Source organism: Anomaloglossus baeobatrachus, chromosome 2, assembly GCF_048569485.1.
Source record: "Anomaloglossus baeobatrachus isolate aAnoBae1 chromosome 2, aAnoBae1.hap1, whole genome shotgun sequence".
Taxonomy (NCBI): Eukaryota; Metazoa; Chordata; class Amphibia; order Anura; family Aromobatidae; genus Anomaloglossus; species Anomaloglossus baeobatrachus.
Genome location: NC_134354.1, coordinates 623,682,068 through 623,699,163, shown reverse-complemented (window position 1 = coordinate 623,699,163; position 17,096 = coordinate 623,682,068). Strand labels below are relative to the sequence as shown.

The following is a 17,096-nucleotide window of genomic DNA, read 5'->3' as shown; positions in this document are numbered from 1 at the left end:
AGCACACATGCACTGCCACATCACTGCAGATTTTTCAATATGGACACTATGCAACGTGCGCACAAAGCCTAAAAATGCTATAAAATTTGATTTAAATAAAAATAAATACAATTTTGAGTCACCTTTATTTTTACTATATTAAAATAATGAAAAAAATAAATTTTTGGTCTGCGTGAAGAATTGGTAAAGTGCACTGGTACGCAAATTATTATTGGTCAGTGTTCCGTCTGTTGTACACAAGAAAATACAGATGTCTTATCCCGGCTTTATTCTGCAGCATTTTCTGTCTAATGTTAAACTGGTGGTCGGCAGAAATCCTGTCCCTTAGCCAAGGGGGTGGTGCTTAGCAATGTTAGGTTTACCGAATTCAAAAAGGAATATTTTATTATTATTTCATGTGCATGTTTATTTAGTACTTTAGTGTTTTTTAATGGGTTTTGGAAAACCTCTGCCCCATGTCTGCAGTTTGTTATAAAGAAAACAAACAAACTATGGTTCACTGACCCACACTGCATCCAGGACAGTCCCCATCACTAGTTATCATGTGTTGTCTAGAGCACTGATGTCACGCTGACAGTTCAGCAGCAAATCAGGGAGCTCAGCGGCTTGTGCGGTCAGCTTGAGCAGAGGCTCGGAGCTCAGTTAGGCCACTTTCACACAGTGTTCCTCTCCCTATTCAGTGGTCCCGTCGGGGCTTCAGTCCAAATCCCATGCAAAAAGGGATTTGGACCTATGCGCCGACGAGGCCATTGACTAGAATGATGCAGACGGAATCACTGTGTGCTCTGTCGTGCACCATTTTCGGGGGTAAACGCCTATTGGAGACAGGAACCCAGACATAGTAGACTGTTTCTGGGTGTTCGCCTCTAGTAAGTGTACACTCCCGAAAATAGTGCACGACAGAGCACACGGTGACTCCGTCTGCACCATTATAGTCAATGGCCTTATCGGCGCATATGTCAAAATTCCGTTTTGTAGGGGTTTTGGACAGAAGCACTGATGGGACCACTGACTGGGGGAGAGGAACGCAGTGTGAAAGCAGCCTTATCGGCTGCAATGCTTCCAACGTAACGTCACCACTGTAGACAGTAACACACACTGGCAGATGTAGGAGAGGTTCGTTGTTGGACTCGAGAAGGTGAGTAAAGTGAAAAATTGTGGTTTTTTTTTTAAATAAACTACAGTTAGGAAAGGGTTTTTTCCAAAACTGGAAAACTCCCTTTAAAAAGGTAGGTGCGTATGGCAGCATTTAAGCACCGCTGAGTTTTCCCAGGCAATGGCGCTTTAGGAAACCATTGGCAGTCCTATTCCAGCAGTGATTTTGCTGTTGTTCTCGTGGCGACTTTGCTGCTGGCAGCTCTCCCTCTGATTAGTATACAGAGCAAGCGACTGCCCAGCAGAAGATGCCAAAGAATGAGCACGTCACTTGTTTTAGCTGCTTCAGGGTTACGAGAGCTGAAGTGGTTAACGAAGCAACATCAGGTGGAACATGTGCACAGCAATGTCGTTTTGCCATTGTTGTACACTGTGGGTTTTTTTGTTTGTCTTTTTTTAAAGATACTGTGTGCACATACCCTGAACCTTAACCACTTTTCTTAAAAAGACCCCTTAAAAAACAAAATCCATGGACAAAACAACCCCCGTGGCCTTTCAGCTGTATCTAATCACAACTAAGGCCATGTGCGCACTAGAAAAAGGATTTTTCTCAAATTTCCGGAGTCTAAAAGATTAGCGCACTTGCGTTCAAAAAACGCACCAATAATGCACCCAATTACCACGTTTTTGATGCGTTTTTTCCGCAGATTGGTCCCTGCGTTATTTTACCATTATCTATGGCAAAAAAACAACAGGTACCTGCAGAAAAGAAGTGACATGAACATTCTTTTCTCAAATTCTGCAGAAAGAATGTTCTTGAGAAAAAAAAAAAACGCAGTGTGCACAGCTATTTTTTTTTCAATAGGTTTTGCTGGGGAATGTCTGCAGAAAGGTTACAACCATTTTCTCAAGAAATTACTGCAGCAAAAACGCAAAAAATACCAGTGGGTAAAAACGCAGTGTGTGCACAGGGCCTTAGGGACGTTTCACCAGTGAGGTGTGCCATCTGCCTTAGGCCAGGTACACATATCCGGCTTTTCGCCGGTTTGACGGATGCGGTGCACGCCAGTACAGTGTTTAAAGTACACTGGCAGCGCAATAAGCGCCGGTCACATGCTGTCATGTGACCAGAGCATGTGACCCGGAAGTTGCGGCGCAGCCACTGTACTGGCGTGCACTGCATCCGTCAAACCAGTGACAAGCCGGATAAGTGTACCCGGCCTTACAGTTTGGGATGCATAGGTTTTTGGGGACAAGCAGGATTGTGTTACATTTTTACCCCCTCTCATTTCCCAAGGAGCATGTGACACCAGAGGTGCCCGGCAGCTGCTCATCTCTGCCCCATACCTCCACGCCAACACCCAGCGAGGTCACAAACAAGTATTTATACAGATAACCGAAAAGGGTTGATCTTGAGTGACACATTTCCGCTTAACACTGGCGTGGCCAGTTAACAGACGCATCTTCTATCTTGTTGGGTGAGAATATTTGCTGGGTCGGCTGTGAATTGAATCGTGATACAAATTACAATATAGAAAGAAGTGCTGAGAAATGATACAATCACGTGTCTCACAATGTGTCTGCGCTGTGCATACAAGTTCTCTAAATGATAAAGTAGCAATCTCTAACTTCACTTATGTTGTGACTTTAAAATTCATTTACAAAATAAAAAAACTAGAAGTAATTATCAGATACGGATATGTGACATAAAAATAACGTCCTCAAGCCAATACGATAAGTGCTATATAAACGTCTCTTCACTTTATGCCAAGAACACTACAGGTACTCCAAACGCCTGGGTACGGGTCACAGAGATATGCTTCATTTATGAATGGAGAGGTCTGGACACAGGTCACAATGCAAAGCTATAATATAGTAACTGAACAGAAAAAGCTGGGAGCTAAAGTAACCATCTGCAAAGAAATTCACGTCTGTAATAAAGTGCCTGTTAACAATATTCCAGAAGCCAGCCGTACAAAGGACTGGGGACATCTGAGGACAGATCCAAGGTTTCACAGTAATGCAGAAGAGCTTGTAAGAGGTCACCAATTTTCCAGCCTTTTTCTCGAACCCGTCTGAAAAGCTGAAAGGAAAAGATAAAAAAAAAAATTGTGATGATTCCGTAAAAACACACAAACTCAATGTCAACCCAACATAGGTCTTCTCCTCAACCGAAGATTTGTTTAAATTGACAAGATAAATATTTTGACATAGAAACCCTTACAACTCAGTGGTTTGTGGTTTATTTAAAAAAGTAAAGGGTAAAAAACAGGAAATTTTGAAAAAGAAGGTAAAAAAAAAAAAAAAGTTAGTCACCGCACCCTAATACCACACATGGTAACACGAGCCTAATTATTGATGTGGATTTTCCTATTGTGGCAGAGAGTGGTATTTGTGGCTACTGATCCACCTTAAACCAAAATATTCTTGTATATTTTAGAATTCGGTCTTCACACTGAGCATTTCCTGCAAACAATAAGGTTTTACATTTTTGTAACCAGCCAGGTATACAATCACTACCGTGAGCACAAAAGTTCAGTTACAGTAAGTAGGTTCCTATGGAAAACCACAGAAAATACATTGCGAAATTAAGAACTGAAACAAAGCAGAGGTTGTACAAAATAGATGTGAAGAAATAACAAAAAAGGGCAAGTAAAACTTCAATGAGAATGCCTGTGTATAAGCAGGGCCGGAGGTGGAAGGAATTATGGGCGCAGCTTCCAAAGAAGTCAATGGGAAGTGCTGAGCTACACTGCATAACTGGTATACTCACACATTTGGATTTAAAGGGAATCTGTCACCAGGTTTTTGTCTCCTAATCTGAGAGCAGCCAAATATAGGGGCAGAGATCCTGATTCCAGCAATGTGTCACTTACTGAGCTGCCCCATGTAGTTTTGATAATATCACTGTTTAATCAGCTGTAGATTATCATTAGAGGACTATTGGGCTTCTTGCCAGGTAGTCCCATATTCATGAGTTCGGTATAACTGCAGCAGAGAAAACATTGATTTTATCAAAAAAACAGCAAACAGCTCAGTAAGTGATATCGATGGAATCAGGTTTTCGGTCTCTACATTATGCTGCTCTCAGATGGGGAGAGCAAAAACTGGTGACTGATTCCCTTTAAATGTTGGGACTCAATTGGACAGAAGTTAGAGAGAAACAGGCAGAAGCAAAAACAGCCGCTCACTTAAGACCTATGAATTACAAGTATGGTTTTATGTTCAGGAACAAACATGGCACAATTTGCCCGATTGCAGGGGACCTCAATGTTTTCTGAAGATTTGTGTGGAAGATTACTAGAAACACTAGTAAAGAACTGTAACTTACAGGCAAAAGTTCTTTTTTGCTATGGTCGAGAAAGTGAATCTCAGAAATTCCAGACTCCGAGGCGGCGATCCACTGCAGCATTGTCCTGAGCTGTGACTCCACTGTGCTTGGCCCCGTGTCCACATTTCGGATGTGTAGTATCTTACTCTGCCGATTTACAACTGAAACACAAAATCGGATTATTTCTTGTGTACATACAAATACTCTATTTACAATTCTTTAGCACTACAGCAAAAATCCCTACTTCTTTCACCCCTATTACAATATGTGCACAAGTTTAACCCCTGCAATTGTTCTTTTGTTTTTTTTCATCTGCAGCATTCATTTTACAATAAAACTGACCAGCCGATATGATTCTCCAGGTGAGTACCATTATACAGTGTCGCTGTAACATTTCCAGTTTTTGGGATTTGGAGCTGTGTAAGGGATTGTTTCTTGAGCCCTGAGCCAATATTTTTATTGATATCCTTTGTATAAACAATGTTTTGATCACCTGATATTACAGCGGACCAAAAACAGCAATTCCAGATTTTTTTTTTCTTGTTATGCGATTTACCAATTATATTAATTTATTTTATATTTTGATGGTTCAGACTGTTATAAACGCCACAATACTAAATATATATATATATAAATATATATATATATACATATATATATATACATATATATATATATACACACACACACACACACACACATATATACACACACATACAGTTAGGTCCAGAAATATTTGGACAGTGACACAAGTTTTGTTATTTTAGCTGTTTACAAAAATATGTTCAGAAATACAATTATATATATATATAATATGGGCTGAAAGTGCACACTCCCAGCTGCAATATGAGAGTTTTCACATCCAAATCGGAGAAAGGGTTTAGGAATCATAGCTCTGTAATGCATAGCCTCCTCTTTTTCAAGGGACCAAAAGTAATTGGACAAGGGACTCTAAGGGCTGCAATTAACTCTGAAGGCGTCTCCCTCGTTAACCTGTAATCAATGAAGTAGTTAAAAGGTCTGGGGTTGATTACAGGTGTGTGGTTTTGCATTTGGAAGCTGTTGCTGTGACCAGACAACATGCGGTCTAAGGAACTCTCAATTGAGGTGAAGCAGAACATCCTGAGGCTGAAAAAAAAGAAAATATCCATCAGAAAGATAGCAGACATGCTTGGAGTAGCAAAATCAATAGTCGGGTACATTCTGAGAAAAAAGGAATTGACTGGTGAGCTTGGGAACTCAAAAAGGCCTGGGCGTCCACGGATGACAACAGTGGTGGATGATCGCCGCATACTTTCTTTGGTGAAGAAGAACCCGTTCACAACATCAACTGAAGTCCAGAACACTCTCAGTGAAGTAGGTGTATCTGTCTCTAAGTCAACAGTAAAGAGAAGACTCCATGAAAGTAAATACAAAGGGTTCACATCTAGATGCAAACCATTCATCAATTCCAAAAATAGACAGGCCAGAGTTAAATTTGCTGAAAAACACCTCATGAAGCCAGCTCAGTTCTGGAAAAGTATTCTATGGACAGATGAGACCAAGATCAACCTGTACCAGAATGATGGGAAGAAAAAAATTTGGAGAAGAAAGGGAACGGCACATGATCCAAGGCACACCACATCCTCTGTAAAACATGGTGGAGGCAACGTGATGGCATGGGCATGCATGGCTTTCAATGGCACTGGGTCACTTGTGTTTATTGATGACATAACAGCAGACAAGAGTAGCCGGATGAATTCTGACGTGTACAGGGATATACTTTCAGCCCAGATTCAGCCAAATGCTGCAAAGTTGATCGGACGGCGCTTCATAGTACAGATGGACAATGACCCCAAGCATACAGCCAAAGCTACCCAGGAGTTCATGAGTGCAAAAAAGTGGAACATTCTGCAATGGCCAAGTCAATCACCATCCTGCTCATATACTCCCATCCTGTTAATATACCCCATCCTGTTCATATAACCCGATCCTATTGAAATACACCCATCCTATTGGTATACCCCCCATCCATCCTGCTCATATACTCCCATCCTGTTCATATACCCCCATCCTGCCTGCTCATATACTCCCATCCTGTTCATATACCCCCATCCTGTTCATATACCCCCATCCTGCCTGCTCATATACTCCCATCCTGTTCATATACCCCCATCCTGCCTGCTCATATACCCCCATCCTGTTCATATACCCCCATCCTGCCTGCTCATATACTCCCATCCTGTTCATATACCCCCATCCTGCCTGCTCATATACTCCCATCCTGTTCATATACTCCCATCCTGTTCATATACCCCCATCCTGTTCATATACCCCCATCCTGCCTGCTCATATACTCCCATCCTGTTCATATACCCCCATCCTGTTCATATACTCCCATCCTGTTCATATACCCCCATCCTGTTCATATACCCCCCATCCTGTTCATATACCCCCCCATCCTGTTCATATACCCCCCCATCCTGTTCATATACCCCCCCATCCTGTTCATATACCCCCCCATCCTGTTCATATACCCCCCCATCCTGTTCATATACCCCCCCCATCCTGTTCATATACCCCCCCCATCCTGTTCATATACCCCCCCATCCTGTTCACATACCCCCCCATCCTGTTCACATACCCCCCCATCCTGTTCACATACCCCCCCATCCTGTTCACATACCCCCCCATCCTGTTCACATACCCCCCCCCATCCTGTTCACATACCCCCCCATCCTGTTCACATACCCCCCCATCCTGTTCACATACCCCCCCATCCTGTTCATATACCCCCATCCTGCTATATGCCCCCATCGTGCTCATATACCATCCTGGTATATGGCCTGTATCCTATAGCACAGAGAAAAAAAATAAACGTTTATACTCAACTCTTCCTCACTCCCTCCAGCACCGATCATCTTCATCTCTGCGCCACTGACCTGTGTGTGTGGAGCCGTTCCCCTGCAGCACGCGATGTCTTCCTGTCTGTGCCGATCAGCTGACCAGCTCAGCACAGATCAGCTGACCGGCACAGACAGGAAGACATCGCGTGCAGCAGGGGGGCGGCTCCACACACGGGGACGGGTGAGTGTACTGATTCACTGCACCCCGCGCTGATGATGACGCGCGGGGGGCAGTGAATACAGCCGCACATGATCACTCCAGGCTGTAATTACCAGGGGTGATCATGCGGACCGGCTCTTTGCTATGCGCGCGTCCCCGCTCGTCCTCCCGCCCACCTGTCAGCGCCGGCTTCTGCACTGAGAGATGGGCGGGAGGATGGGCGTGCATATGTAATGAGCGGGCCCACGTGGTCACGGCAGGCGCTGCTGCTGCCTGCTCGTGCCCCCGATGACCCGCAGCACCCTCATTCCCAGCCGCAGCCCTATAGTCAGACCATAAGACGCACCCCCAACATTTGGGGGAAAAAAGTGCGTCTTATTGTCCGAAAAATACGGTACATACATACATGTATTTTAGTTATTTTTTATTGTGTTAAAAGGGGGGTGTGATTTAAACTTTATTCTGTTCAAACTTTTTTGTTTTCTACTTTATACTGAATTTATTCATTGTTTAGGAGTTAATATGTTAATATTTGAAGGAATAAAAAAAAACAAAACAAAAAAAAACAAAGGGTGTCAACTGGAAAAATGCTGCATTAAATATGCACCTTTTGGTATGCGTTTTTTAACCTGCTCATTTGAATAGGTGAAAAACTGAAGCAAAAACACTCAAAAACACTTGAAAAAAAAACACTGAAAAAAAGCATGGACACGAGATTTCAGAAATCTCATTCACTTTACTGGTACAGTAAAACACTGCATTATTTCCTTGGTGAAAACATGTGAAGAAGCCTTTATTCTCTATTTTAGTCTGAGTGAATAGAAAAAAAATCACAACCAAAAGTAATTAGACAAAACACAATAAGTACAAATATGGCGCATGGTCTGTAATACTTTACTTCCACACTCTTTAAATGCGCATTGTTGTCTTTTTATCATACAGCTCTGTCTGCAGTAAGTGATAATTATGTGCACTCAGGTTGAGGTCAGATAACGGACTCGGCCATTTCAGAATATTCTATTACTTTATCTCAAGAAGCTATAGAGTTTCTTTTGTGGTTTGTTTTCGTCGCCATCCTTCGGTTTTGCAACAAAATGTCCTATTTTTACAGCATTTGACTGAATCTGAGTAGAGTGTACACTGCTACCAAAAATTAGGTCACCCGTCCCCAAAAAAAGAATACTTAATTAGGACACTGGATCAAGATAAAAATCTTTACTGATATTTTGATCTGCAAGAATTACACAATTTATGATGCATCAAAGGTCAATGGAAACCCAAGATCATCAACCAATTAAAGCCTAGAGTCAAAATCATCTGGAACATCAAAGAACTTAAAAACACAGGCAGATCCAGTCTGGATGAATATTAGTCAGGATAACTCCATGTGTGCATGGCCCCCACGTGCCGTTGATACCCTCAGCAATGTGTGGGCATACTGCTGATGAGCTGGCAGATGGCGTCCTCCGGGTATCTTTCCACAGTGAACTCCTTGACGAGTCTGTGGTGCTACTTCAAAAATGTCGGATGCACCGAAACAATGTACCAAAAGTTCTCAATTGGATTCAGGTCTGGAGAACGTAAGGACCAATCTTCGTTATCCGGGCATATCTAGCCATTGATGACACATGAAGTCAGGTACTGTCCTGCACCAGGAGAAACCCAGGCTCCACTCCACACAAATTTCGGGTAAACATACAAACTGGAAGCACTAAAATTGGCTGAATTCATAAACTATTAAAGGACTTGTACCAACTTAGGTGTAACGTCCATCAAGCACATGAACCTGTGAGTTTGTCTATGTGAGTGCTAAGCGCTGTACATGCACACACATACAGTGGGGGAAATAAGTATTGCACACTTCACCAATTTCCTGATAGAGATATATATTATATATATAAAAAATCTCTAAAGATGCAATTGACACGAATTTCTCATAAGATGTCAGTACCAAACAATCAAATCTGCACAGGCAAACAAATCAAATCATAAATTTAGTGATGTGTACTAACACAGTGAAAAAGTATTGAGCACATGAAGAAAGAGGATCAAAAAGCCATAGAAAGTCATGACACCAACTGAAATCTATCAGTAATTAGAAAGCAATCCTACCACTTAGTGAAAAATAATTACAGCCAGTTCAACTTACTGATGGCCTATAAATAGATGTCTCATTACCAAGGTGTCACACAAGAAACATCTCATGATGGGTAAAACCAGTGAGCAGTTTCAAGACCTTCACAACTTTATCGTCGCAAGACATACTGATGGCATTAGTTACAGAAAGATTTGTAAACTACCATAATTTGCAAGTGGAGAAAACATAATTTTACCATAAACTGGCCATAACCAGGTGCTCCCTGCAAGATTTCAGACAGAGGAGTGAAAAAAATGATCAGAAGAGTTGTCCTAGATTTTGCTCCTATATGTGTGGATCTAATCTTAATCCACCATGGGTGTTATTATTGTTGATCCTTGTTTTTGCTCCTTTATGTGTGGATCTAATCTTAATCCACCATGGGTGTTATTATTGTTGGTCCTTGTTTTTGCTCCTATATGTGTGGATCTAATCTTAATCCACCATGGGTGTTATTATTGTTGATCCTTGTTTTTGCTCCTATATGTGTGGATCTAATCTTAATCCACCATGGGTGTTATTATTGTTGATCCTTGTTTTTGCTCCTTTATGTGTGGATCTAATCTTAATCCACCATGGGTGTTATTATTGTTGATCCTTGTTTTTGCTCCTTTATGTGTGGATCTAATCTTAATCCACCATGGGTGTTATTATTGTTGGTCCTTGTTTTTGCTCCTATATGTGTGGATCTAATCTTAATCCACCATGGGTGTTATTATTGTTGATCCTTGTTTTTGCTCCTATATGTGTGGATCTAATCTTAATCCACCATGGGTGTTATTATTGTTGATCCTTGTTTTTGCTCCTTTATGTGTGGATCTAATCTTAATCCACCATGGGTGTTATTATTGTTGGTCCTTGTTTTTGCTCCTATATGTGTGGATCTAATCTTAATCCACCATGGGTGTTATTATTGTTGATCCTTGTTTTTGCTCCTATATGTGTGGATCTAATCTTAATCCACCATGGGTGTTATTATTGTTGATCCTTGTTTTTGCTCCTATATGTGTGGATCTAATCTTAATCCACCATGGGTGTTATTATTGTTGATCCTTGTTTTTGCTCCTATATGTGTGGATCTAATCTTAATCCACCATGGGTGTTATTATTGTTGATCCTTGTTTTTGCTCCTTTATGTGTGGATCTAATCTTAATCCACCATGGGTGTTATTAATTGTTGGTCCTTGTTTTTGCTCCTATATGTGTGGATCTAATCTTAATCCACCATGGGTGTTATTATTGTTGATCCTTGTTTTTGCTCCTATATGTGTGGATCTAATCTTAATCCACCATGGGTGTTATTGTTGATCCTTGTTCCTTGATCCATGTGCGCTCACTTCTTTTACGGGCGATTTTTCTTAAGACGTTTTAGCCATCAGTTTGTTGAGTTTCATAAATTTAAAATGTCATAAACTAAAGAAAAAGACTGTTTGTCATGATTTTCTTAAAAAGCTTGAGAAACAGTCTTTTTCTTCAGTTTACGAAGTTTAAATTTATGAAACTCAACAAACTGATGGCAAAAATGATCATGCTGACGAAACCCTGATGGAGCTCCGATCAAACTCACTGATGAAATGTAGACAGTTTTTCCCATACAAGAAAATCACCAACACCTGAATGTGGCCTTAAGGTACCGTCACACTAAGCGACGCTCCAGCAATCCCACCAGCAACCTGACCTGGCAGGGATCGCTGGAGCGTCGCTACACGGGTTGCTGGTGAGCTGTCACACAGGCAGATCTCACCAGCAAGCAGTGACCAGCCCCCAGCCGACGTGTGGAAGCGATGCTGCGCTTGGTAACTAAGGTAAATATCGGGTAACCAACCCGAAATTTACCTTGGTTACCAGCGCACACCGCTTAGCGCTGGCTCCCTGCACTCCTAGCCAGAGTACACATCGGGTTAATTACCCGATGTGTAGTATGGCTATGTGTGCTGGGAGCCGGCACTCGCCGCGTGAGAGCGGCGGATGCTGGTAACGAACGTAAATATCAGGAAAGGGCTTCTTGGTTACCCGATATTTCCCGTGGTTACCAGCGTCCGCAGAAGTCGGCTCCTGCTCACTGCACATTCAGTTGTTGCTCTGTCGCTGTCACACACAGCGATCTGTGCTTCACAGCGGGACAGCAACAACTAAAAAATGGTCCAGGACATTCAGCAACAACCAGCGACCTCACAGCAGGGGCCAGGTTGTTGCTGGATGTCACACACAGCAACATCGCTAGCAACGTCACAAAAGTCGTGCCTCAGCAGCGATGTTGCTAGCGATGTCGCTTAGTGAGACGTGGCCTTTAGCCTCTAGCTTACATTGCAGAATGTTTGCATACTCTTCTGCTCTTCTCCTCAGTTTCACTTAAATATTAAATGTATATACATTATCAAACTTAAATATAAATTTAGCACAACAGGAAAAAAAACAAAAAACAAAAATACCTTCTGCGGTTATTTTTGGGTCTTCATCTTTATCTTCTGTGCCGTCACTAAGGTTCAACAGCCAAAAAATTATTAACAGAACAAAAATCTTTCACAAAGATACTCATGCAACACTTTTAGGTTAAATTAAAACAAAACAAAACCTAGTTAGTAGGTAAACAGATCAGGTTTGTGTAAAGGGAACCTGTCACCTGTAAAAACGCTATTAACCTGCAGATATGGGGGTTAACCTGCAGGTCAACAGTGTCTGAATCCTGCCTGGCATCATCATATTAAATTCCGCTGCCGAGGTGAAAAGAACTTTATTTCTCCCAGCAGCATTTGGGTTTCAGTCACGTGGCAGGGGTTCAGTCACCGCTTTGTGTATAGTGAGCAGCAGCTGTCACCACACCCCCTGCACTGACTGACAGCCGCTCAGTATTAGAACCAGCTGTCAGTCAGTGCGAGGCACTGTTACAGCCACCGCTCACTATACACTGAGCGGTAATTGAATCTGTCACAGCACTACCTCTATTTCCTCCCGGCAGTGGAATTGAATGTGCAGGTGCAAGGCAGGATTCAAATGCTATTAACTTGCAGATAACCCCATATCTGCAGAGTAATAGTGTTTGTACATTTCCTTTTAAGTAGTTAAATTAAGAAAAAAGTAAAATTTGTATAGGGAGTAGAAGTCTAGGGCTGCTTTCACAGGTTGTGGCTCGTTTTTTTTGCAACCACTGATGAAAATTGTTGCAAGATGTGTTTTTTAACAAAATGTTGCTGCAAATATATAAATAAATAAATAATAATAATAATAATAATAATAATAATAATAATAATAATAATAATAATAATAATGAACCATTTGGTATGGTATTTCCTATATAAAAACACAATCCAACTGAATGAAAATGAACAAGGGAATCTGTCACAAGATTTTTGTAATGTAATCTGAGAGCACAATGATATAGGAGCAGAGACCTTGAATACAGGGAAGTGTCAATTACTGGTATGTGTTTGCGGTTTCAATATAATCAGTGTTTTATCATCAGGAGATTATCACTACAGGACAAGCTGCATCATGTCTAGTAGTCCAATCACGCCCCCAGGACTGATTAGCAGCTGTCAGTAAAGAATGTACACAGAAAGGTGCTGATCAGTCGTGTGTGCAGGATTAAACAGGTCTCAGGATCCAGAGCTCTGCTAAATCTGCAGCAGAGCAAGCTGATCTATTATAACTGCTGCATCCAGTAAACTAAGTGATACATCACTAGAATCAGGCTCTCTGTCTCTACATTATGCTGCTGTCAGATTACATAGTAAAAACCTGCTGACAGATTCACTTTAACAATACTTTCCAATACAGTTAAAAGGTTTACCAGTAAAACATATTTGGCTAATTAAGTTAACTACATCTCATTAATTATGTGCAATCAACATATAAAAATTGTGCAATAGGTATATGACCTGTAGTTTTAGGTGACAGCCCGCCAAATTATGAAGGCAGGGTTATAATGTTCCACTAAATATACTACCATCAGTGGTGATTTCTGAGCACCGGGCATACTTTATACTGTCATGTAAGGGTGAGACTGGTGCCTTTGGTGTCCCTACGTTCATCACAATAGTCATCAGCCATGATTCACCTATGGTAGTAACATGTGTTTGGCTGTACTGAACATTCAGATCTCATGTCAGAAATATATAGTATAGCCCTGATCGCTCATCTTTCCTATATATTGTCTATATCCACTAATGGGGCTCAAACACCTACAGAATGAGTAGCCCCTTCAACCTAGAACGCAAAGCATTTTTTTCTAATCTATACATTTTTCCCACCCCCAATGGTGCTATACATTGTGGTCTACTTGGACCACTGCTGGTCCTCCTTTCATGGCTGTTTGTATTTCTTACAGGGTTTTTGTTAACACTTATTTATTTTACATAATGTCATTACTAATAAACATCTAGAGACAAACTATAAGATTATTAACAAAGCCACTCACATATAGGAGGAACGCATGCACATTATTAATGGACAGATCAAACATGCATTAGATCCACTTCATGCATAGTCCAGAAATCACCGATTTGCATGCACCGCTGCTATCTAAACCAACCTGTCTGATGGTGGGAAGGATAAATTCTCTTCACACATGTCTCCCTCCAAACCCAGACTGCTCCAGCTACTGCTGTTACCATTACTACCAGAAGACAATATTGACTGGATCACGTTTTAGGTGTAGAACATACAACATATATCACATGATACAACAGGCCTTCTTTATAAAGCACTGGCCATAAAATGCATGGAATCACAAAAAAGACGTCCTAGCGAAGAGGCAACATTAACAATGTATAGGTTAAAGTGCCCTGACTGCAGGGACAAGCATTTTGGATTTCTCATGAGAATTGTTATATACAGGCATAAGGTTGTCGCCGAGGCCAGTCACTGCTGATGAACAAACTATGGCTTCCCTCTGCAAGAACAGCCGCTTCAGGGGTTTCCAGAGCCAAACTAATGGTGCTTAGTTATTTACAGGGTGGCTATTAGTGGAAAATTAGAAGTCCCTTTTTATTCACAAGCACAACTAGCACAATAATAAAATTTGTGTATTAATTTGGAAAGTTTTTCAAGACCTCTGATATTAAATGGGAGCTTTCATTGTTTACTTCAAGAGGATGTAAATCTGCTTAGATCATTACCCAAATGTGCAGCTCAATATATGTATATTACAGCAAATGACTTGTGCTGACTGTTTAGTACCCTTTGGTATTAACGTCTTCCAGTAAAATGCTGTACATGAAAATCCCATAGATACCAAAGGCACAATAGTCTAGTCGTGCCGGTGTCATTTTCAGAGAGAGCAGGTGGTAATATACATCTACTGGGATGGGAGCTACTGTCAATTCCAGCAATTTATGGCTTGTATCCATGTTGAAGGTATGACTTTTGGCTGCAATTCTACCATGAAGACCACTTCTGGCCAGACGTCTCCGAGCAGTAGATGGGTCCCACAATTTGCTGCCAGTTTTGAGCTGATGGTACCGCTGGCCAACTTCCGATTTTTAAGGAAAGTCAGCATCTGTCATCTGCAGCGCTCAGTTTCTTCGGCTGACCACTGCATTGCCCATTTCTTGGTGTCCTCAATGCTGAGAAATACCGGCAGGCAAATAGTTTTCCATCATGTAATATCAGTGAGGCATCTAATTGAGCCTCCCGGCACCAGCACAGAGAAGTCACAGTCCGATTCTACTGCTTCACACTGAAAGAGCAGCTCTTCCTCTTCAATATTGTGGAAAGGGAGTGACTGCAAATGTCTTGCAGATTAACAGCCGTCACCACGCAGTTAGGCAGAAGGGAGCCAGCATGACGTCTGTATGAACTCCCTGTCACAACAGCAGAGCGGAAGTGAAGCAGCTGCTCTGTCAACGCAATGCCAGCGGAATCCACAAGACGCAAGAGTGGTCTGTCACCATGTTGAGCCAATAGAGATCGGCATCAGGCAGAATAGCAACTACCTGCCTGTAAGTTCTTAGGCCAATAGGAAAAAAAAATCCCAGATAACACCCTTTACAATAGTTAATTAAGAAATGGTACTTGTGAACAGCACAGATATAAATTTTATATGAAAAAAATTAATCCTCATTCAGAAGTAAACTAAAAAACATAAAAGTTATGACCCTAGGAACACAATCACAACTATAAAAAGGGGGACAAAAAGTTTTGTCGTAAAGGCCAAAACTATCTGACATTGTTGAACATGTGAGGGTTGAACATTTCAGGTTTCTATTCAGTTGCTACAGAGATCTTAAAAACCAACATGAGATAATAGACAAAGTATTTAGTGTAAATGGAATCAACCAAGTATTTTGGTTTGTTTGTTTTTTTTAATTTTTTAACGGAAGGATTGTAGCATACAACTTTATTCTCCTGCCATGTACAGTACTGTAGCTAAGATCACCCAATTATACAAGCACCCTGATTGTGTTGATGATCACTGGCAGAACTATATTGTTACCCTCAAACATAGCGTTATACTCCCTTCACATCAGGTTAGAGCCTTCCGTAAGGTGTAGACATTCGGAGTATCTCCTTACGTATACCACTTAAAGGAGTTGTCCGACATTAGCTTAACAAAAAATGTTGAGTTTATCTGTGCTGTATTGTCATATAAATCACACCTACATTGTTATTTTTTGTTTTCTAACTTTTGTTCCTCTTGAATTATCCCTTTATTCTCTGCAGCTCTTGTTTACATTAAGCTCCAGCAAACATGACCACTTCCTGTGCAAAACCTCAGTCAGAGCTGTCACCGCCCGGCCTCAGTGTCCAGCCCCAACCCAGTGTCCAGCCCCGCCCTCTGCCCGCCCCCTGCACACATTCCATGCCAGTATTCTTCCCCAGCACCTGACCTGGTATCACTACAGAACTGCAAATAACAGCCCCACATCGGGCTCTGCACCGCACACGCACACATATGGCTATGCACCGCACACGTATGCTCTGCACCGCACACATATGGCTCTGTACCGCACACATATAGCTCTGTACCGCACACGCACACATATGGCTCTGCACCGTACACGCACACATATGGCTCTGCACACGCACACATATGGCTCTGCACCCCCCCATAGGGAACACATGTGGAGTACATACTCACCTGTCCTCGGTCCCCGCCGCTCCTGCACTTTCGCACGCTGTCTGTGCTCTCTTCAGCACAGTAGTGACGTCACCACTGTGCTGAAGAGAGCACAGACAGCCGGAGGGACAGTGATGAGAAGTAGCGCTGCGCTGCTTCTCATCAGCACTTTCAAATGTACCGGCATCTGTGATCTGTGATGCCGGTACATTTGAATGTGCGATCCTGGGCAGGGGGCCCGGTGCTGGAGCTGACACCACGGCAGCTGCCGCCAGGCCCCGCCCCCAGGTCACGGACCCCACAGCAGTGCAGGGGGAGGTTACTGGAGGTGCGGGGGGAATGTGTGGGAGGGTGCAGGGAAGGGGGCGGTGACTCCTCGCACTGTAGACACCCAGCAGGGAGGCGACATGCTGTTCCACATTTGCATGTCA

The 17,096-nt window shown here is 42.2% G+C and overlaps 1 protein-coding gene across 2 annotated transcripts in view; it reads right to left on the bottom strand.

Annotated features, from left to right (window-relative positions):
- Positions 1-1,917: 1,917 nt before the first annotated feature.
- Positions 1,918-17,096, bottom strand: part of AKAP11 (A-kinase anchoring protein 11) — a 63,572-nt gene continuing 48,393 nt past the window's right edge. Inside the window, exons 9-12 of one of the 2 annotated variants that reach the window (XM_075336862.1) lie at positions 14,140-14,223; positions 12,041-12,087; positions 4,427-4,587; positions 1,918-3,178 (exon numbers count right to left, since the gene is read on the bottom strand). In XM_075336862.1, coding sequence (XP_075192977.1) covers positions 3,044-3,178; positions 4,427-4,587; positions 12,041-12,087; positions 14,140-14,223 — 427 coding nt within the window. In that variant the 3' untranslated portion in view covers positions 1,918-3,043. The remainder of the gene's footprint in view (positions 3,179-4,426; positions 4,588-12,040; positions 12,088-14,139; positions 14,224-17,096) is intronic. The other variant, XM_075336864.1, reaches the window with a different exon arrangement.